Source organism: Ylistrum balloti, unplaced genomic scaffold (genome assembly GCF_031769215.1).
Source record: "Ylistrum balloti isolate Yb309-2 unplaced genomic scaffold, AGI_CSIRO_Ybal_v1 Utg370796, whole genome shotgun sequence".
Lineage (NCBI taxonomy): Eukaryota > Metazoa > Mollusca > Bivalvia > Pectinida > Pectinidae > Ylistrum > Ylistrum balloti.
In genome coordinates this window covers 161792-184563 of record NW_026782464.1, presented here as the reverse complement: position 1 = coordinate 184563, position 22772 = coordinate 161792, and the positions used below count along the sequence as shown (strand labels likewise).

At 34.8% G+C, this 22772-nt stretch overlaps 3 protein-coding genes across 3 annotated transcripts; 2 read left to right on the top strand and 1 right to left on the bottom strand.

Annotated features, from left to right (window-relative positions):
- Positions 1-4070: 4070 nt before the first annotated feature.
- LOC132558559 (uncharacterized) lies at positions 4071-5648 on the top strand. The gene has a single exon (XM_060223144.1). The coding sequence runs from the start codon at positions 4071-4073 to the stop codon at positions 5646-5648; it is 1578 nt and encodes a 525-aa protein (XP_060079127.1).
- Positions 5649-13539: 7891 nt separating this feature from the next.
- Positions 13540-15117, top strand: LOC132558558 (uncharacterized). The gene has a single exon (XM_060223143.1). It carries the CDS (start codon positions 13540-13542, stop codon positions 15115-15117), a length of 1578 nt encoding a protein of 525 aa, XP_060079126.1.
- Positions 15118-16387: 1270 nt separating this feature from the next.
- Positions 16388-22772, bottom strand: LOC132558569 (peptidyl-glycine alpha-amidating monooxygenase B-like). The gene is made up of 12 exons (XM_060223154.1): positions 22620-22772; positions 22378-22429; positions 21773-21860; positions 21116-21210; positions 20584-20655; positions 20096-20147; positions 19834-19898; positions 19482-19565; positions 18995-19071; positions 17812-17865; positions 17384-17433; positions 16388-16604 (listed from the first exon to the last, which is right to left on the bottom strand). Exons 1-12 carry the CDS (start codon positions 22770-22772, stop codon positions 16388-16390), a joined length of 1059 nt encoding a protein of 352 aa, XP_060079137.1.

The following is a 22772-nucleotide window of genomic DNA, read 5'->3' as shown; positions in this document are numbered from 1 at the left end:
CACCACTCACCATTCTCTGAGGAATTAAACAGAGGCCTTTATAATCACTGATCAATTTGAAAACGCTTTTTAGTTATAAATTCGTGAGTTCTCCATTTAAGTTTCAATAAGTCTATAAGACAACCATTTTTACCAAGCCGCAGAAATTGTGCAATCCTATCGCACAGCTGTGCGCTAGATACTGCATTCCAGAGGATGTGCACGTGATATAAGCCAGATGTGCGCGCGAAGGTTTTGGTGCGTTGTGGGTAACCACAATTGTAACATAAAATTAAAATACTATTTAGTAACATTCGTGAATATACAAGTATTAAGACTAACACAAAAAGCTTCAGTGAAGATATCTCTTACTCCATGGCCTTTCGTCGTTTACTTTACAGTGGAACAAAAAGAATATGTGAATTAATGCAACTAATAAATAAGAGATATCTCCAGAGGATTTGTACGTTTTGTAATGAAAACGACATTGAGAACGATTTCCATCTCCTAATGAAAAACAATGCTTAGAAAGTGCCTACTATTTCAAACGATATTACCTAAGAAATCCTGCTGTGTTTAATTTGATACTTAATATTCATATTGTATAAGAGTTATCTTACTTACCCAAGTTAAATATCGGTTTAACCTTTGAAAAGAAGGTTGTTTACAGCACGACACCATCTGAATTTTTTTATCATAGGTTAAAGTGCGTCAACGTTTTCACCAACTTAAATATTCTACCATGCATGATTGATTTTGACACGTGTAGTTGGTGGTGTAATGAGAGAAAAAAGGTGACGTTACTCACCAATGGATTTAATAGTTCACCGCGTCCAATCTCGACCCACTGACCATCTCGGACAATGTAACCAGATAGCGCCAAACCTAATATCAAAAGAGATCACAATTATAAATATTACATTGCATGCAATAAAATAAAAATGAGCATTTTTTCGATATGAATATGTTTGTAGAACCCCACTTGTACATATGTAACCATAACCAAGAATAATTTTCATGAAATCAAAAGATAGACCAAAAAACAAAACAAGATTATTGTTAAAAAAAATGAGAAGAAAGAAAATGAAATAAAGATACAATGACAAGTTCAAAAGAAAGATATGATGGGATATCAATATGTGACAAAATGTCAGGTGATCTCAATTCAGAATTAACTATGCTTTGATTTGTATACATATACAGACCTGTTGGTTGGAGTATTTATCTGAAGGACGTTCAATTGAGCGTGCCATCTACATATTCATTGTTACCACATTCATATATGACAGAATCATCAGCAGCAAACTCACCTTTGACAGACTCAATTATACAGTGTCCGATACCATGCACACCTGATATATCAGTATAGGTAAGTTTGTATGTATCTATCTCTATCTTCATCATCTGAAATTATAATTTTGTTTTTTTGTAATTAAACAAGTTTAAATTAACTCTACTTCCCTGTTTACTAGCGAATGCTATATACATTGTGATGCTGTAACTACTCTCTGTATCCCCGAAATGTTTCTTTTGACAAACTATAAAGGAAAGTACCTGTACACAGTTAACAAGAGATAATTTGGTAACTATCTTTTCATTATTACGGATACTTTACACACACACTTTCGATGTGGTGTCACCTCCAAAACATGTTGTTGTAATTATTAAAGAAACAAAAATAACAGACCTTAAACATAATTCTATATTCATTATGATTTATCATCATTGGAATATTTTCTCCGTCAACATTGAACTGCATATATGTTCTATTATGTAAAGAGTTTTTATTCAAATATTTACAAGAAAATCATATGACATTTCGTCATCGTTAAACGGGAAGTAAATATAGGATGTTCTTTGTCTGTAACACCAATAACTGATACCCCGTCATTCAAAACGAACGCGGATGAAAATAACTATCGTTGGGTTTCCACAGTTGTGCATCGAAGCATTACTGTGTTACACAGCTATAGGGTATATTGAAGGTCTGCTCTGTGCAACAATATCAATTTGGATATATTTATCTTCGTCGTGAGATTAAAAGGTAAGATATGACTTTGCTCATGACTGTCATTCTACAATATGACATTACTTAGATTGACTAAGATTATATGTCGTGTGTTACTGGTGAAACAGAAGACACTAGCCTTTCTACAGCACATTTCAATATATTTTGAGTTTGAATTACATTCAAACGTCGTCATTCTCCAAGTGTTTCGATGTATATTGCAAAAATATCTAAATATGTTCTTGCTTTGTCTCCTATACTATTGATACGACTATTATTTCAGTTTAATATATATATCGGTTCATGAAGGTTACAGAGAAGTTTTATGGTGACCATCAGGACAATTGGAAAATATCATATTTCCTTGTGTTACGCGTTAGCTGTAATGTGCCTTGTGGTTCCGTTGTGTGATATGAAGTTGGGCGTGTTAGCTGTAGTGTGCCTGGTGGTTCCGTTGTGTGATATGAAGTTGTGTGTGTTAGCAGTAGTGTGCTTGGTGGTTCCTCAGTGTGATATGAAATTGGGCATGTTAGCTGTACTCTTCCTGGTGGTTCCATTATATGCTATGAAGTTGGGCATGTTAGTTGTAGTGTGCCTGATGGTTCCGTTATGTGCTATGAAGTTGGGTGTGTAAACTGTAATGTACCTGGTGGTTCCGTTGTGTGCTATGACGTTGAACGTGTTAACTGTAGTGTGCCTGATTGTTCCGTTGTTGTACTAGCCAGTTGTGGCGTAGTTCCTACATCCGATTTTTTATACAAATTCTGCGACGTCCTCTTTGGATATTTTATCCTTATGATGAACAAGGATATATCCTTAAGAAGTTTCGTGGCTGTTGCAATACTGTGGCCATGGTAAATTCCCTGAATGGTTTGCTGACAGGCCGTTGATATAAGGGATGACTATTTGTCCTTTTGTTTTGTTTTTTCTTGCTTTTTCGTCCTTCGGTCTTTCCTTTACATTCCCAAAATTCTGCCCAATTAGGGTAGCCACAAGGTTTCATTGCTTGTCATTTTGTTCTTGCGTCTAGTCTTGTTCCTCTATGACATCAGTTTCACATTTGTTGAGCGTACAACGCCCGATTTATTGTGTAAGAGGGTGGTGCGATCTGAAGTTGAGGTTCTAGTAGTACCATCATCTTTCCTTACTAGAAGGATGACAATGAAGGACAGTGACATTGATTTCTTCCTCACAGGCTACTTTGATGGTGTTTGTAGGTATCTACGGTATTTACATGCACTGTCAAATCTTTTGTGACCCTTTCTTGATTATTTCCAATGTCAGGGAGATATCGTTTGCAAAGACTAGGAGTCGTGGCTCTGAATATAGCCTCTTTTTCTGGAAATTATGGGCGGCTATTGACTGTACCATACTGTTGCTTATAGATAGTGCATTAGAATGCAAACGTTCTAGTAAATCCATAATGTTTTGGATATTGATATTGTTGTTCTTTAACCATGACCTATCTTGCTCTAAGCAACTCCGAATGATACCGGGTGCTTTGTCAGTGAGTGTGTTGGATAAAAGAGACAATACATTAAGTGAAATGAATTTCTTGCCTTCTTTGATAGGTACGTGGAAATACATTTTGCAAAGTGTTACCATTTCTTAACTTGATGATCTAATTTCTCCAATAGGATATTAGAATGTCTGCTACTGACTTTGAGATATTCTAACGAAATTAACCAGTAGAGTTCACTATTAGGATCACAGACAATCACATCTATGACCACGTGTTACATAAAGTATAGCCGAATCGACAACAGCAAATAGAGACCTTCTTGTGTACGTTTTTCCTATAATCTGTTTACCATTTCGTCACATTATTTCTAACTATGTATACATGGGATTATAGTAAACCCAAAAGCGTGTTCATTCTGTGACATTTCGGACTCTTCATACGTCAGTACTAATACGCTTTTGATAGTGTTGTCATCGGAACGTCACAATGGAATGTATTGATTCTATTGTAAGAATTTCTATTCTATTGGCATTATAAACCAGAAGGAAAGTTCCGTAACAGACAGACAATGCAAATATTTTAACTGCAGTTAATATTTTTTGTAGATATTGCTTTTCCGTCATGGAATCGGTGTGTGGCAAGCTGTTGACATCAACCATCATTCTACCGTTTGCTGGTCCACAATACCGCAGGCGACAGCATGGATCTTGGTATTATGACTGTGTAATCTCGTCCCGTGTTCTTGTCATGATATTTGTTTCACTTGTCTTTGGATTCACTGTCACTAAAAGTATACCCAAACACGCGGAATTTCGATTGGGATTTGTTCTTAGTCTTCTATTAGTGATTATGATATCTGCATTATCCATCTTCTGTATCATTGGAACCAAAGTACGGAAATATGGCCTTCAATCAGTCGTCGCTGCTAGAAATGACAGGAATACCAGAAAACTTCAGGTGGTTTTCATGTGGATCTTCGGCCTGTCCTCGGGATTATCTTGTGCGTTATTCATAGGAAAACTGATTGAATGTTCCGTGAATTTCGCTGGTGGAATTTATTGGAATATTTTATTAGTTTTCAATATCACATTGATCCTAGCTTTATTCTCAGAAATGGTTTTCGTCTCTTATTTTTCTCCGTTCGAGCTGAAACAGAGCTCACTAGTGAATTACGCTATGTTTTTGATTTTAACTTGTAATCTATCAGTGATCTTGTATGTCTATCAAATGAAAAACACCAGATCATTTTTGATAGAAGTCGAAGATGACATTGACTTGATATCCTGTTTAGGAAACAACAGTACAATGACATTGCTTCTAGAAAAGTCATTACCCTTTCTAAGACCAGCTTTCGTCGAATATGTTTTTCTGTCCAGTACAATACTTCTTGAGATTTGGTCACCGAAACAAGAAGCGAATCCTCAAGATGAATCACCAACGTATATAGGAATAAACGACGTACAGGAATCGGAGCAGACGTCCCTTCTGCATGGATTCAATGTCATCGAACATCCGGCAAATAGAGGCAGGCGGACATTAGTACAAATACTTTCACTGGCAATGAGCATAACAACAGGGCTAGGACTTGTTGTGTGTTACATTGTCCTCGTTCTAGATATAGGGGATGGAAACGTCATACTGTATATTGCGCAAGTATATGAGTTAACATTGAAAGTGATGATGGCGCTTGCAACGTTTGCTGGTTTCTATTGTTTGGCTCATTACTGTACTCCTGATAGTTCACCGAAAGGCCTGAAGTCTCGGGAATATTTGTATTTGCTGTCGGCGTTTGGTTTATTCTTAGGACATATCAGCATCGCTATTGGTGCTGACGTCACCGACGATCAAAATACCAAAATCATCCTGTTCACCAATGCCTTCAGCGTATTCCAAGACTACCTTCAAGTGGTGTTTCTGTTACATGCGAACCGATTTAGGAAAACTGACCCCCGATCAAACATAAACTTACTTGAATCAGTTCTGATATTCACAATGATAAACAACTTTATTTTCTGGTTTACGGACAGTTTCTTTATATCTGAATTTTCCCGTACACAGCTATTGCACCACAGTAACTTTCCGCAATATCTTTTGAATTTAGTATATTCAATTTTTTTACCATTTTCTGTGTTCTTTAGATTTACAACGTTTTTGGAATATTATGCAATATTTGGGAAGTTTAACTCGCAGGAACATTAGCTCGAACGATTTTGTCAAGACCAATGTCCTTGTTATATATCAACTTTAAACTATCAAACTAGATAGTTGTATATATTAATGGGATCTGTTGTGTTGCATACTTATACATTTGATTTCAATGTGTAAACTTTTAAGAATGTTTAGAAGGCGTGGTCATTTAATGTCACTGTTTCTACTTTGTTTTATGCTCAACACAATAGTTTCCAAAAATTTAATATATTAAATATATAACACAACATTTGGATGAAAGTCTTTATCCCCCTGCCCGTAAATCAGAGGAATTTTGTTTCCGTTCATCCGTCGGAACCTTTTAGCTGAGGAATGGTTTTATCAACAGCATGCATATTTCTACTTATAACAAGTTTGGCGTTTCTTGACACCACACCAAATAAAAAGAGAACGGTACGTCTGAAGTAAGAAAAAAAGAAGCTATACAGAATAAGGGATCTACCACAATGTTTATGAAATCTCGTGTGCGTTTTACTGCTGTGCAGAGCAATAACTTGACATATACATATGTAAACATGTTTAATAATTGAACAGTGAAATTATGGATATGACGCTAGGATAAAAATTAAGATGTGTACTTGTAGGACTTAAGTTTACTCGTACGTTCGGTAGTAAATATTATCATTGCTAATACATATTTCTTTTGTATACAAGCATATTTTTGTTGATATATTTCTGATTTGTCTTTAAAAAAACTATTAATTACACTCTCTAGCCTCATCTGATAGACATGATTGTTTTGTTTTCATATTGCATCATAGAAAGACAAAGATATTCGATCCGGTATGCAGGTCTGTAAATAAACCGTATGCTTGTTCTTAAAACATAAAAGGTTACTTATTGAAATAAGTGATATATTGTGAACAGAATATTTTACAAATTCAAGCATACTTAAGATCCATTAGATACGTATGTCTTCGGAGAGCATTGGGTTCAAGGATCAATGAGGTCAAAATGATGATAATCGTGTTCGCATCACTGAAGTTATAGACTTGAACTAAATTACACAATACACGTTAAATTAAAACATATTTACTAGTAAAAACAAATCGGTAGCACAGAAATAAGATAATGGATTTATTTTTATAATTATTTGTGAAATTCTGAATTTCATTTATCGGTGACTACCATCTATAATCAGGAGAAACCAAAGGACAACCCTTCAGTAATTTTTGGTAAGATGATACTTTTTGACATAACGGGATTGTTCCGTGTCTCCAGTAGGATCACTAGCGTCTGCTGGAATGTTGTCAAACAGTTGGTCCCAGCCTGTCCCCTGTGCATTTCCGCCACATGCGATGGCTTTGGCCGAAGCAATTTTGTCAGTTACTCCGTAGTAAACGAAATAATTACACATCTCTCTGACGTGGGTGTACCTTGAAAGAACAGATAAAGACAAATAATGGTAATATTTCAGGGATATCTAAACTAGTACCTTAGGAAGGTTCTCTGTAGTCCATTAGAAATGTACGCTAGTCATCTACATTCTTTTCTTCCCATCTATATATTTACAGTTGTCCTCTACAAAATGATAGTAGTCATGCATACACTGATATTAGTATATAGCTAAAACGCAAATATTGGTCCGTCACCAATATACAACAGTAATACTCAAAACTACACACAAGGGAAAACTACAAAAGCAACCGACGTGTTGAAAAAATCAAACAGACAAAAGAGAGGACAAGATATGGACAAAGAGAAGATTTAAACGGAGGTATAGGAGCGGTAAAATAAGAATAAGGTTTGATGTTTCACAAGGGAAAGCGCCTTTTGTTTTATCGACGAAATCGCCATGTAAATCAGGTTTACAACCATAAAAAAAAACAAAAGTTATCTACGATCCTCAAGGAAGCAACAACACTCATTCTATAGATTTATAGCAGTCTTATATCACGTGAAACGACCATTTACCAAATAGGAAAAGTATGTGCTCAAAACAGGCATATACATAACTTTACGATATTTCTCTATAGATAGTTGTCCTCAATGAATGTACAAATTCTGATTTACAGCCTTATTGATATACCATCATGAACATTAACATGAATAAGGTAAAATTTAAGCGGTGTCATGTAAACATTTTACGGCTCGTCGATTTTCAATCTTTCACTCTATTTTTACTCTTTCTAATGGTATGCATACCCCATTAAGACATGTGTGATACCAGTATTCCGGTAAGTACATCTGGTTGCCTGAAATGCACAATACCTAATACTGATAAACATTATACAACATACATATCAAATGCATATCCATGATGTTCAGACATTTAATTTGCTGTCAAGTAATTCGCGGTAATTGTGGTCGCTGTCGACTCATCAAAATAAGAACAATTGAGTTGATGCATGTCCTCTCAAAAGATGTGCTTCTCATATAAAACAGTTATTAGATGAATCAATGAATAAATAAACTAACGAACATGTAGATTAATAAAACAGATTAATGAAAAAAATAAATAAAACGAAATAAATGCAATAATGATATGTATCTGCACACTACGACAAGAAACGACACAACAATGAGTATGAATGAAAAAGGCCACCCTTACAGAGAGGGTGACTTTGTATTTATTGATGAAAAACAGTTACAAAAACCGTAAAATGAAGAAAAGATTATTTTTTAGTAATTATAATAAAAAGCCAATGTGGGGTTAACAAAAAACACCCTTACAGAGAGGGTGACTTTGTATTCATTTATGAAATTAAAAACATATCTTACAGTTACAAAAACCGTAAAATGAACAAAAGATTATTTTTTAGTAATGATAATAAAAAGCCAATGTGGGGTTAACAAAAAAACCGCCACAATTGCTGATAATAAATAACGTTACTATAGAACAGACAATAGGGTGGAAGTGGGTGGGTAAATTTTGCATAACAAATGCAAATCCACTCCACTAATTGAACTACGTATTGATACATTTAAAGATGGCTGCGTTATGAGAGGGGTCTCAGCATCCGCGCGAAAGTAATTGACCAATCAGATGACCGATGACCCTCTAATTCAAGGGACATAACTCTTAGTTATTTTTTGAAAGAAAATCAAGGGATATAACTCGTACATCTATTGAACAAAAAATTTGACAATCTTGTATAGTGTTTCCGATACATAAATTAAGCTAATGCCTTAGCTGCCTTTTAAGCACGATGAAAATGAGGCTAGGTTATTCAATAAATATTTTCAGCTTTGAATATAAACATCCAATACTTAGGATAATATCTCCAGGCAGAATCCGCATCTTTCGAGCTGTAATGTCAAACATTGTCTGGAATAGTGACAAAACGGGTTAATTACATTCATAAAGAATTAGCTGTCGATACCAATAAAAACAAGAAGACTGTACAAATGACACATAATTGATAAGTGCCTTGCAATTCATATTTAAAATTCGATGAAATATAGTGTAATAATGAAGTGAACTGCACCTTACGCCTGTTCCGTCCTTCTTGAACTCGTCAGTTAAAATAAGTTTCTAAAACGTGAAGCATATGAGTCGACTGAAAAAATATCTAAATCATACGAAAGCAATGTCAAAATTCCATATGGAAAGGTGCATTAACCCCGAAATTCAATCAAGTTTAGAGAGTTTGGCGCATGCATTTCATCTGAACCGTTTCACCATTCGAATGAATGAAAGAGTGGCTTGAAAGTTACGGAGAGGTCTATCAGCAGTGTCATGTTGCAACGGATCATCTAAAATCTTTTCACTACCTCTGTATGAAAAAGTATCGTTATGTAAACAAAACATGTACACTACATGGAAGACCTAGCCGGTACGGAACAAGAACTGTCACGTATATATCCGCAGAACACCACTCACCATTCTCTGAGGAATTAAACAGAGGCCTTTATAATCACTGATCAATTTGAAAACGCTTTTTAGTTATAAATTCGTGAGTTCTCCATTTAAGTTTCAATAAGTCTATAAGACAACCATTTTTACCAAGCCGCAGAAATTGTGCAATCCTATCGCACAGCTGTGCGCTAGATACTGCATTCCAGAGGATGTGCACGTGATATAAGCCAGATGTGCGCGCGAAGGTTTTGGTGCGTTGTGGGTAACCACAATTGTAACATAAAATTAAAATACTATTTAGTAACATTCGTGAATATACAAGTATTAAGACTAACACAAAAAGCTTCAGTGAAGATATCTCTTACTCCATGGCCTTTCGTCGTTTACTTTACAGTGGAACAAAAAGAATATGTGAATTAATGCAACTAATAAATAAGAGATATCTCCAGAGGATTTGTACGTTTTGTAATGAAAACGACATTGAGAACGATTTCCATCTCCTAATGAAAAACAATGCTTAGAAAGTGCCTACTATTTCAAACGATATTACCTAAGAAATCCTGCTGTGTTTAATTTGATACTTAATATTCATATTGTATAAGAGTTATCTTACTTACCCAAGTTAAATATCGGTTTAACCTTTGAAAAGAAGGTTGTTTACAGCACGACACCATCTGAATTTTTTTATCATAGGTTAAAGTGCGTCAACGTTTTCACCAACTTAAATATTCTACCATGCATGATTGATTTTGACACGTGTAGTTGGTGGTGTAATGAGAGAAAAAAGGTGACGTTACTCACCAATGGATTTAATAGTTCACCGCGTCCAATCTCGACCCACTGACCATCTCGGACAATGTAACCAGATAGCGCCAAACCTAATATCAAAAGAGATCACAATTATAAATATTACATTGCATGCAATAAAATAAAAATGAGCATTTTTTCGATATGAATATGTTTGTAGAACCCCACTTGTACATATGTAACCATAACCAAGAATAATTTTCATGAAATCAAAAGATAGACCAAAAAACAAAACAAGATTATTGTTAAAAAAAATGAGAAGAAAGAAAATGAAATAAAGATACAATGACAAGTTCAAAAGAAAGATATGATGGGATATCAATATGTGACAAAATGTCAGGTGATCTCAATTCAGAATTAACTATGCTTTGATTTGTATACATATACAGACCTGTTGGTTGGAGTATTTATCTGAAGGACGTTCAATTGAGCGTGCCATCTACATATTCATTGTTACCACATTCATATATGACAGAATCATCAGCAGCAAACTCACCTTTGACAGACTCAATTATACAGTGTCCGATACCATGCACACCTGATATATCAGTATAGGTAAGTTTGTATGTATCTATCTCTATCTTCATCATCTGAAATTATAATTTTGTTTTTTTGTAATTAAACAAGTTTAAATTAACTCTACTTCCCTGTTTACTAGCGAATGCTATATACATTGTGATGCTGTAACTACTCTCTGTATCCCCGAAATGTTTCTTTTGACAAACTATAAAGGAAAGTACCTGTACACAGTTAACAAGAGATAATTTGGTAACTATCTTTTCATTATTACGGATACTTTACACACACACTTTCGATGTGGTGTCACCTCCAAAACATGTTGTTGTAATTATTAAAGAAACAAAAATAACAGACCTTAAACATAATTCTATATTCATTATGATTTATCATCATTGGAATATTTTCTCCGTCAACATTGAACTGCATATATGTTCTATTATGTAAAGAGTTTTTATTCAAATATTTACAAGAAAATCATATGACATTTCGTCATCGTTAAACGGGAAGTAAATATAGGATGTTCTTTGTCTGTAACACCAATAACTGATACCCCGTCATTCAAAACGAACGCGGATGAAAATAACTATCGTTGGGTTTCCACAGTTGTGCATCGAAGCATTACTGTGTTACACAGCTATAGGGTATATTGAAGGTCTGCTCTGTGCAACAATATCAATTTGGATATATTTATCTTCGTCGTGAGATTAAAAGGTAAGATATGACTTTGCTCATGACTGTCATTCTACAATATGACATTACTTAGATTGACTAAGATTATATGTCGTGTGTTACTGGTGAAACAGAAGACACTAGCCTTTCTACAGCACATTTCAATATATTTTGAGTTTGAATTACATTCAAACGTCGTCATTCTCCAAGTGTTTCGATGTATATTGCAAAAATATCTAAATATGTTCTTGCTTTGTCTCCTATACTATTGATACGACTATTATTTCAGTTTAATATATATATCGGTTCATGAAGGTTACAGAGAAGTTTTATGGTGACCATCAGGACAATTGGAAAATATCATATTTCCTTGTGTTACGCGTTAGCTGTAATGTGCCTTGTGGTTCCGTTGTGTGATATGAAGTTGGGCGTGTTAGCTGTAGTGTGCCTGGTGGTTCCGTTGTGTGATATGAAGTTGTGTGTGTTAGCAGTAGTGTGCTTGGTGGTTCCTCAGTGTGATATGAAATTGGGCATGTTAGCTGTACTCTTCCTGGTGGTTCCATTATATGCTATGAAGTTGGGCATGTTAGTTGTAGTGTGCCTGATGGTTCCGTTATGTGCTATGAAGTTGGGTGTGTAAACTGTAATGTACCTGGTGGTTCCGTTGTGTGCTATGACGTTGAACGTGTTAACTGTAGTGTGCCTGATTGTTCCGTTGTTGTACTAGCCAGTTGTGGCGTAGTTCCTACATCCGATTTTTTATACAAATTCTGCGACGTCCTCTTTGGATATTTTATCCTTATGATGAACAAGGATATATCCTTAAGAAGTTTCGTGGCTGTTGCAATACTGTGGCCATGGTAAATTCCCTGAATGGTTTGCTGACAGGCCGTTGATATAAGGGATGACTATTTGTCCTTTTGTTTTGTTTTTTCTTGCTTTTTCGTCCTTCGGTCTTTCCTTTACATTCCCAAAATTCTGCCCAATTAGGGTAGCCACAAGGTTTCATTGCTTGTCATTTTGTTCTTGCGTCTAGTCTTGTTCCTCTATGACATCAGTTTCACATTTGTTGAGCGTACAACGCCCGATTTATTGTGTAAGAGGGTGGTGCGATCTGAAGTTGAGGTTCTAGTAGTACCATCATCTTTCCTTACTAGAAGGATGACAATGAAGGACAGTGACATTGATTTCTTCCTCACAGGCTACTTTGATGGTGTTTGTAGGTATCTACGGTATTTACATGCACTGTCAAATCTTTTGTGACCCTTTCTTGATTATTTCCAATGTCAGGGAGATATCGTTTGCAAAGACTAGGAGTCGTGGCTCTGAATATAGCCTCTTTTTCTGGAAATTATGGGCGGCTATTGACTGTACCATACTGTTGCTTATAGATAGTGCATTAGAATGCAAACGTTCTAGTAAATCCATAATGTTTTGGATATTGATATTGTTGTTCTTTAACCATGACCTATCTTGCTCTAAGCAACTCCGAATGATACCGGGTGCTTTGTCAGTGAGTGTGTTGGATAAAAGAGACAATACATTAAGTGAAATGAATTTCTTGCCTTCTTTGATAGGTACGTGGAAATACATTTTGCAAAGTGTTACCATTTCTTAACTTGATGATCTAATTTCTCCAATAGGATATTAGAATGTCTGCTACTGACTTTGAGATATTCTAACGAAATTAACCAGTAGAGTTCACTATTAGGATCACAGACAATCACATCTATGACCACGTGTTACATAAAGTATAGCCGAATCGACAACAGCAAATAGAGACCTTCTTGTGTACGTTTTTCCTATAATCTGTTTACCATTTCGTCACATTATTTCTAACTATGTATACATGGGATTATAGTAAACCCAAAAGCGTGTTCATTCTGTGACATTTCGGACTCTTCATACGTCAGTACTAATACGCTTTTGATAGTGTTGTCATCGGAACGTCACAATGGAATGTATTGATTCTATTGTAAGAATTCTATTCTATTGGCATTATAAACCAGAAGGAAAGTTCCGTAACAGACAGACAATGCAAATATTTTAACTGCAGTTAATATTTTTTGTAGATATTGCTTTTCCGTCATGGAATCGGTGTGTGGCAAGCTGTTGACATCAACCATCATTCTACCGTTTGCTGGTCCACAATACCGCAGGCGACAGCATGGATCTTGGTATTATGACTGTGTAATCTCGTCCCGTGTTCTTGTCATGATATTTGTTTCACTTGTCTTTGGATTCACTGTCACTAAAAGTATACCCAAACACGCGGAATTTCGATTGGGATTTGTTCTTAGTCTTCTATTAGTGATTATGATATCTGCATTATCCATCTTCTGTATCATTGGAAACAAAGTACGGAAATATGGCCTTCAATCAGTTGTCGCTGCTAGAAATGACAGGAATACCAGAAAACTTCAGGTGGTTTTCATGTGGATCTTCGGCCTGTCCTCGGGATTATCTTGTGCGTTATTCATAGGAAAACTGATTGAATGTTCCGTGAATTTCGCTGGTGGAATTTATTGGAATATTTTATTAGTTTTCAATATCACATTGATCCTAGCTTTATTCTCAGAAATGGTTTTCGTCTCTTATTTTTCTCCGTTCGAGCTGAAACAGAGCTCACTAGTGAATTACGCTATGTTTTTGATTTTAACTTGTAATCTATCAGTGATCTTGTATGTCTATCAAATGAAAAACACCAGATCATTTTTGATAGAAGTCGAAGATGACATTGACTTGATATCCTGTTTAGGAAACAACAGTACAATGACATTGCTTCTAGAAAAGTCATTACCCTTTCTAAGACCAGCTTTCGTTGAGTATGTTTTTCTGTTCAGTACAATACTTCTTGAGATTTGGTCACCGAAACAAGAAGCGAATCCTCAAGATGAATCACCAACGTATATAGGAATAAACGACGTACAGGAATCGGAGCAGACGTCCCTTCTGCATGGATTCAATGTCATCGAACATCCGGCAAATAGAGGCAGGCGGACATTAGTACAAATACTTTCACTGGCAATGAGCATAACAACAGGGCTAGGACTTGTTGTGTGTTACATTGTCCTCGTTCTAGATATAGGGGATGGAAACGTCATACTGTATATTGCGCAAGTATATGAGTTAACATTGAAAGTGATGATGGCGCTTGCAACGTTTGCTGGTTTCTATTGTTTGGCTCATTACTGTACTCCTGATAGTTCACCGAAAGGCCTGAAGTCTCGGGAATATTTGTATTTGCTGTCGGCGTTTGGTTTATTCTTAGCACATATCAGCATCGCTATTGGTGCTGACGTCACCGACGATCAAAATACCAAAATCATCCTGTTCACCAATGCCTTCAGCGTATTCCAAGACTACCTTCAAGTGGTGTTTCTGTTACATGCGAACCGATTTAGGAAAACTGACCCCCGATCAAACATAAACTTACTTGAATCAGTTCTGATATTCACAATGATAAACAACTTTATTTTCTGGTTTACGGACAGTTTCTTTATATCTGAATTTTCCCGTACACAGCTATTGCACCACAGTAACTTTCCGCAATATCTTTTGAATTTAGTATATTCAATTTTTTTACCATTTTCTGTGTTCTTTAGATTTACAACGTTTTTGGAATGTTATGCAATATTTCGGAAGTTTAACTCGCAGGAACATTAACTCGAACGATTTTGTCAAGATCAATGTCCTTGTTATATATCAACTTTAAACTATCAAACTAGATAGTTGTATATATTAATGGGATCTGTTGTGTTGCATACTTATACATTTGATTTTTAATGTGTAATCTTTTAAGAATGTTTAGAAGGCGTGGTCATTTAATGTCCTTGTGTCTACTTGGTTTTATGCCTAAGTTCAACACGGCAGTTTCCACAAATTTAATTTATTAAATATGTAATACAACATTTGGATGATAGTCTATAGCCACCTGTCGGTAAATCAGGGGTACTTTGTTTCCGTCCGTCCGTCGGAACCTTTTAGCTAAGGAATCATTTTATCAACAGCATGCATATTTCTACTTATAACAAATTTGGCATTTCTTGAAATCACACCAAATAAAAAGAGAACGGTACGTCTGTAGTAAGAAAAAAGATAAGCTATACAGAATAAGGGATCTACCACAATGTTTATGAAATCTCATGTGCGTTTTACTGCTGTGCAGAGCAATACCTTGACATATACATATGTAAACATGTTTAATAATTGAACAGTGAAATTATGGATATGACGCTAGGATAAAATATTAAGATGTGTACTTGCAGAACTTAAGTTTACTCGAACGGTCGCTAGTAAATATTATCATTGTTAATACATATTATCATTTTTTGCTATATATTACATTTATTTCTTTTGTATACAAGTCTCTATATTTTTGTTCTTTTCATATTGCATATATTTATGATTTGTCTTTAAAAAAACTATTAATTACACTCAGTAATTGTTTTGTTTCCTAGTTTCATCTGATAGACAAATGATATATTTCAGTTTTGTTTTCATTTTTTTTCATCTTATAGTCATTTAATAAAAAGATATTCTCTCCGGTATGCAGGTTTACAATTTAAATAAACCGTAAGTTTTGCTTGTTCTTAAAACATAAAAGGTTACTTATTAAAATAAGTGATATATTGTGAACAGAATATTTTACAAATTCAAGCATACTTAAGATCCATTAGATACGTATGTCTTCGGAGAGCATTGGGTTCAAGGATCAATGAGGTCAAAATGATGATAATCGTGTTCGCATCACTGAAGTTATAGACTTGAACTAAATTACACAATACACGTTAAATTAAAACATATTTACTAGTAAAAACAAATCGGTAGCACAGAAATAAGATAATGGATTTATTTTTATAATTATTTGTGAAATTCTGAATTTCATTTATCGGTGACTACCATCTATAATCAGGAGAAACCAAAGGACAACCCTTCAGTAATTTTTGGTAAGATGATACTTTTTGACATAACGGGATTGTTCCGTGTCTCCAGTAGGATCACTAGCGTCTGCTGGAATGTTGTCAAACAGTTGGTCCCAGCCTGTCCCCTGTGCATTTCCGCCACATGCGATGGCTTTGGTCGAAGCAATTTTGTCAGGAGTTACTCCGTAGTAAACGAAATAATTACACATCTCTCTGACGTGGGTGAACCTTTAAAGAACAGCGAAAGACAAATAATGGTAATATTTCAGGGGATTTTCAAAGACATTTCTGTATCTAAACTTGCCCCTTGGAAAGGTTCTCTGTAGTCCATTAGAAATGTACGCTAGTCCTCTACATTCTTTTCTTCCCATCTACATATTTACACTTGTCCTCTACAAAATGATAGTAGTCATGTATAAACTGATATTAGTATATAGCTAAAACACATACTGGTCCGTCACCAATATACAACAGTTATATACAAAATTACAAAAGCAACCGACGTGTTGAAAAAATCAAATAGACAAAAGAGAGGACAAGATATGGACAAAGAGAAGATTTAAACGGAGGAATTGGAACGGTAAAATAAGAGTAAGGTTTGATGTTTCACAAGGGAAAGCGCCTTTTGTTTTATCGAAGACATTGCCATGTAAATCAGGTTTACAACCACAAAACTACGAAAAGTAATCTACGAATATACCTTGATCATCAAGGAAGCAACAACACTAATTCTATATATTTATAGCAGTCTTATATCACGTGAAACGACCATTTACCAAATAGGAAAAGTATGTGCTCAAAACAGGCATATACATAACTTTACGATATTTCTCTATAGATAGTTGTCCTCAATGAATGTACAAATTCTGATTTACAGCCTTATTGATATACCATCATGAACATTAACATGAATAAGGTAAAATTTAAGCGGTGTCATGTAAACATTTTACGGTTCGTCGATTTTCAATCTTTCACTCTAATTTTACTCTTCCTAATGGTATGCTTACCCCATGGAGACTCGTGTGTTGTCAGTATTCCGGTATGTGCATCTGGTTGCCTGAAATGCACAATACCTATAACTGATAAACATTATACAACATACATATCAAATGCATATCCATGATGTTCAGACATTTAATTTGCTGTCAAGTAATTCGCGGTAATTGTGGTCGCTGTCGACTCATCAAAATAAGAACAATTGAGTTGATGCATGTCCTCTCAAAAGATGTGCTTCTCATATAAAACAGTTATTAGATGAATCAATGAATAAATAAATAAACGAACGAACATGTAAATTAATAAAACAGATCAATGAGAAAAATAAATAAAAAGAAACAAATGCAATAATGATATTTAATAAGTTTTAAAACGATAAAAATGAGACTAGGTTATTCAATAATTTTTTCAGCTTTGAATATAAACATCCAATACTTACGATAATATCTCCAGGCAGAATCCGCATCTTTCGATCTGTGATGTCAAACATTGTCTGGAATAGCGACAAAACGGGTTAATTATATTCATAAATAATTAGCTGTCAATACCAATAAGAACAAGAAGACTGTACAAACGACACATAATTGATAAGTGCCTTGCAATTCGTAAACCGTGCCACCATTCGAATGAATGAAAGAGTGGCTTGAAGGCAGACCTAAGGTCTATCAGCAGTGTCAAGTTGTAACGGATCATCTGAAATCTTATACCGTCAGGAAAGCATCTGTATTAAAAATATCGTTTTGTAAACAAAACATGTACACTACATGGAAGACCTAGCCGGTACGGAACAGGACCTTTCACGTATATATCCGCAGCACACCACTCACCATTCTCTGAGGAATGAAACAATACGATAGAATAACTGTCGAATTAAAAAAAGACCTTGATAATCACTGATCAATTTGAAAACGCTTTTGTTCGCTATTTAGTTATAAATTGGTGAGTTTTCCATTTAATTTCAATACAGTATAATAGACATTTTACCAAGTCGAAATGTGCGATCCTATCGCACAGCTGTGCGCTAGATACTGTATTGCGGATGTGTGCGGACGATGTGAGGACGGTATGCACGTGATATAAGCCCGATGTGCGCGTATTATCTTTTGCGTTGTGCGTTACCACAATTGTATCATAAAATTAAAATATTATTTAGAAACATTCGTGAATAAACAAGTATAAAGACTAACACAAAAATCTGAAGTGAAGGTATCTCGTACTCCATGACCTTTCGTCGTTTACTTTACAGTGGAACAAAACGAATATATCAATTAATGCAACTAATGAATAAGAGATATCTCCAGAGGATTTGTACGTTTTGTAATGAAAACGACATTGAGTACGATTTCCATCTCCTAATGAAAAACAATGCTTAGAAAGTGCCTACTATTTCAAACGATATTACCTAAGAAATCCTGCTGTGTTTAATTTGATACTTAATATTCATATTGTATAAGAGTTATCTTACTAACCCATGTTAAATATCGGTTAAGTCTTTGGAAAGAAGGTTGTTTACAGATGAGATTTTTATCATAGGTTTTCATCAACCTAAATATTCTACCATGCATGATTTATTTTGACAGTTGTAGTTGGTGTTATGAAAGAGAAAAGGTGACTTTACTCACCAATGGATATAATGGGTCACCGCGTCCAATCTCGATCCACTGACCATCTCGGACAATGTAACCAGATAGCGCCAAACCTAATAAAAAAGAGATCACAATTATAGATGTCGTTTACATTGTATCCAATAAAATCAAAATGAGCCCTTTTTTCGATTTGAATATGTTTGTAGAACCTCACTAGTACATTTATAACCATAGCCAAGAATAATTTTCATGAAATCAAAAGATATGCGAGAAACAAAAACAAAACAAGATTTTTTTTTAAAAAATGAGAAGAAAGAAAATGAAATAAAGATACAATGACAAGTTCAAAAGAAAGATATGATGGGTTATGGATATGTGACAAAATGTCAGGTGATCTCAATTCAGAATTAACTTTACTGAAGTGGTCTGAGAATGATATCATCTTCTGTATTAATATAAGTAATGAAATCATGTATGCATGCTTGACAATTATGACAAGGTCACTCAGCATTTGTGTACTGACCCCTGGTGTGTGTATGTATTCCGTAAGCTAGGATGGGCACAGGTGTCGTCTTGTTCCATACACATGCTGTATCAACTGTGAAATCTACAAGTAAAACATTATAGTCTCAAGAATAGTAACTCATCCTAATTTCTCATTCTAAATATAACTACGTGTAGTTTTTTAAATACATTTATACTCTTTCAAATAATATATCGACTACAGCAAAGACGTCTTTTGACTGACTTAAAAAATCGAAGCATTCTCCTTAGTAAATAATTAGAAAATGACATAATGATTATAACGTCATGAGATGATATATATAACAAAAGACACCAATATAGGTATACAAACATTACCTACATATACTTACTATCTACATGGGGAGGAATATAACCGTATCCGGTGTACATGCTAACAGCAGCTGCTACTTGAGGTCTGGTATATAAAAGACAATACATTTGTCAATGTTCCTAATAAATATTATAATTAATAATAACAATAAAGGTAATCTTTCACACTTGATAAATATCGTAAAGACTTACAGTTTATCTAGGCTATTGAAATTATTATGAATTCCTCTCAAAGTTGTTTTGACCTGTTGATTTTTGCATTACAGTGATTCTTATATATACCTGGTGGTTTGGATTTTCAAACGCATGTGTGCAAAGTCTTTGACACGTTCATCTGACAGGGAGAATAAAAATGATATATAGACTTGGAACTCAAACATAACAGATATGAACGTATATTAGTAAATTGATATCAGGGGAAAAACATGCACTACATACGTCAGTAGAAGGAAATATATGAAAACTGATATGTCATTATAATTCATCTTGCGAATAACAAAACCAATGGCTCATTTGCAAACAAATTTTTTTTCATTGAATATTGAACTGTTAATGATATGAATAACAGATTGCTTGGTCTATACTCTGTTACTGTTTTACTGTGTATCCGGAGACGTATACAAGTTTGATAATCACCTAAAAAATATGTAAGATTTCCAATCAGGATTAAAGTTCGTTAACTTTTTATTGACAGTGATGCAGGAATAACAAATCTCCTTGTCTCTCTCTCACATAGTAAGCTGTATCAAACGATCGAAGACTGCACCTACCTGAGATGTCGTCTCTTCCGTGGACTTGCATTATTACGTATTTGGATCTATTACCAGTATATATGCCCGTACCTGTGAGGACACATACAATGTGACTTCAGTATGTATGTAAATAAATAGATGAAAGATTAAAGAGTCAAATAACAATTGTTTTCTGATGAAGATATACCATACTGGGGTGGAGACAATGCTATTGAGAAATGGAGCTGAAAATGTTTGATATACAGTGGTACGCCCCTATGGTTCTCTTGTTCTCAGTTGGGAATATGGCATTGATCCCTTACTTGGGGTGACTAGGATTTACATGATGGGTGTCGTCGATGCAGAAGCAGACGCTTACCTACCGAATCCCTTTGTTAGTTTCCAAGAGCCTTCATGGAAATCTGTTTTTATTCATATCCTCTTTCATATCCCCTAGTTTAATCGAATTTGAGTAAGAATTAAGAGTCTGTTGACAAGGACTTCAAGATTTCTGTGGAGGCTAAACCGAATGACTGATTACAATATGATTTTCAGTTGATTAGAGACTAACCTTCAGGTAAAGTCCATCCCGGGGCACCATTCGTCCAGGAATACAGGAATTCTCTTTTCGAATTTTTACAAACATGACTCGGGTTGATGCATTCCCTAAAATACATATACCAGTTATGCATTAAATTCATTTTCTTCTATTTATCTTATTGTCATAATTATCTACAGTAAGGGTGTGGTACATTCATTGAAAATTAGTTTGTTGTAATTGTCTGTCTATAATTATCTATATAATCATAGCTTTGTCTTACCTTTTATTCAGAATGTTTTTTCAATTGATGAATTTAATATCATGTTCTGTCCTACTTCAAACAAATGCGTAAATACATATATGTAAAAAGAAGTGTCTGGTCTGATAAAACATAAATTTGACAGTGTAAAACAGGCAATATCAAAGCACTGACTTTCCTTCATTTAGATATAAAACGCGAGCAAGGAATAAAATAAAACAACATTGTAATACGTTATAAATAACGTTATTACGTCGATTCTCATTAATATCTATAAATATTGTATAATTAATTTTCTTTTCGTTAAACAGGAATCTGATTTTAGCCATACATGTGCATACTACCACTACCATCCTTAACATGGATATATTATATCAGTGTTGGTGATTTTATCTTTATTTCTATGATTGTAACTTTTTCCATCTTACCAAATAGGCGACTTATCGTAGGGAGTGTCACACACACTCACGGTGATGTGGTACAAATCGTTACGTTTTCCGATTGGCAAATATTCAGCTGTAAATAACCATACCAAGAGATAGGTGAGGAAGACAGAAACGTAAAGAACAACATCGGTAAAAAAAGAAAAGTGTATATAATCATTGGTCACAGTTGTTTGATTTGTTTTATTGTACAAAATGGAAAAAAAAACAGGGGAAAATACACACTTCTGCTGGGTCCCCCGACAGAAATCGGACATAGAACTCCGGCATAATAAGCCGAGTTCTACCACTAAGCCAAGCAAGCAAGCTTTATATAAAGTTGCCACATGAAATAACATGAAATGAAATAAAGCGAAACGAACGATATATTTTCTCACGAGACTTGTGTATAAGGCTTATTTGTACATAAGGAGGATTTGTAGCAATATTCCAATCAGGTGATGTAGACGATGTACCATAATAACTCCCTATATCTATATCAATTATGTGATTGATCATCGAACGTGAGGTCAAGAAAATCAACAACAATATAGATATGTGAACTATTAAGGATGTGTCACAGTAACGTATTGAATACTAGTATTACTTACTTATATATTCGTCTGCTTTGAGCGGGAAAGCCGAACAGCCATATTCAATTTTCTGTAAAAAAAAATTCAGAAGATTCAGAACCAATATCATGCATTTCTTCAATACTCGTGTCTAAATTTCTCTATATTAAATAAGATTAAATAAGTTGCAATATTTAGTCAAAGGATAAATAATAAGGAAACAGAACGGTGATGGTGAACCACGGATTAAGGTCTATATCGATATCCGTCGGTGACCTTACCTTTTCTCCGACAAAAGTACTCAGTGGTAATTTCATATGCTTGTAATAAACTTCATGTTTAATGTTATGCTGGTCATCTGTACGTGTTGTAGTTAGACCTATTACTAAACCAGCACACACAGACACCACGAACACAACAACACTGGTGAGCAT

Excerpts from the sequence above, each read along its gene's own strand:
- LOC132558559 (XM_060223144.1), top strand. The coding sequence starts at position 4,071 with ATGGAATCGGTGTGTGGCAAGCTGTTGACATCAACCATCATTCTACCG.
- LOC132558558 (XM_060223143.1), top strand. The coding sequence starts at position 13,540 with ATGGAATCGGTGTGTGGCAAGCTGTTGACATCAACCATCATTCTACCG.
- LOC132558569 (XM_060223154.1), bottom strand. The coding sequence starts at position 22,772 with ATGCTCACCAGTGTTGTTGTGTTCGTGGTGTCTGTGTGTGCTGGTTTA. Across the intron at positions 21,211-21,772 it reads TACGATAAGTCGCCTATTTG|GGAATGCATCAACCCGAGTC; the intron begins GTAAGATGGAAA and ends TATGTATTTTAG. Across the intron at positions 17,434-17,811 it reads TTCTGCCTGGAGATATTATC|GCAACCAGATGCACATACCG; the intron begins GTAAGTATTGGA and ends TGTGCATTTCAG.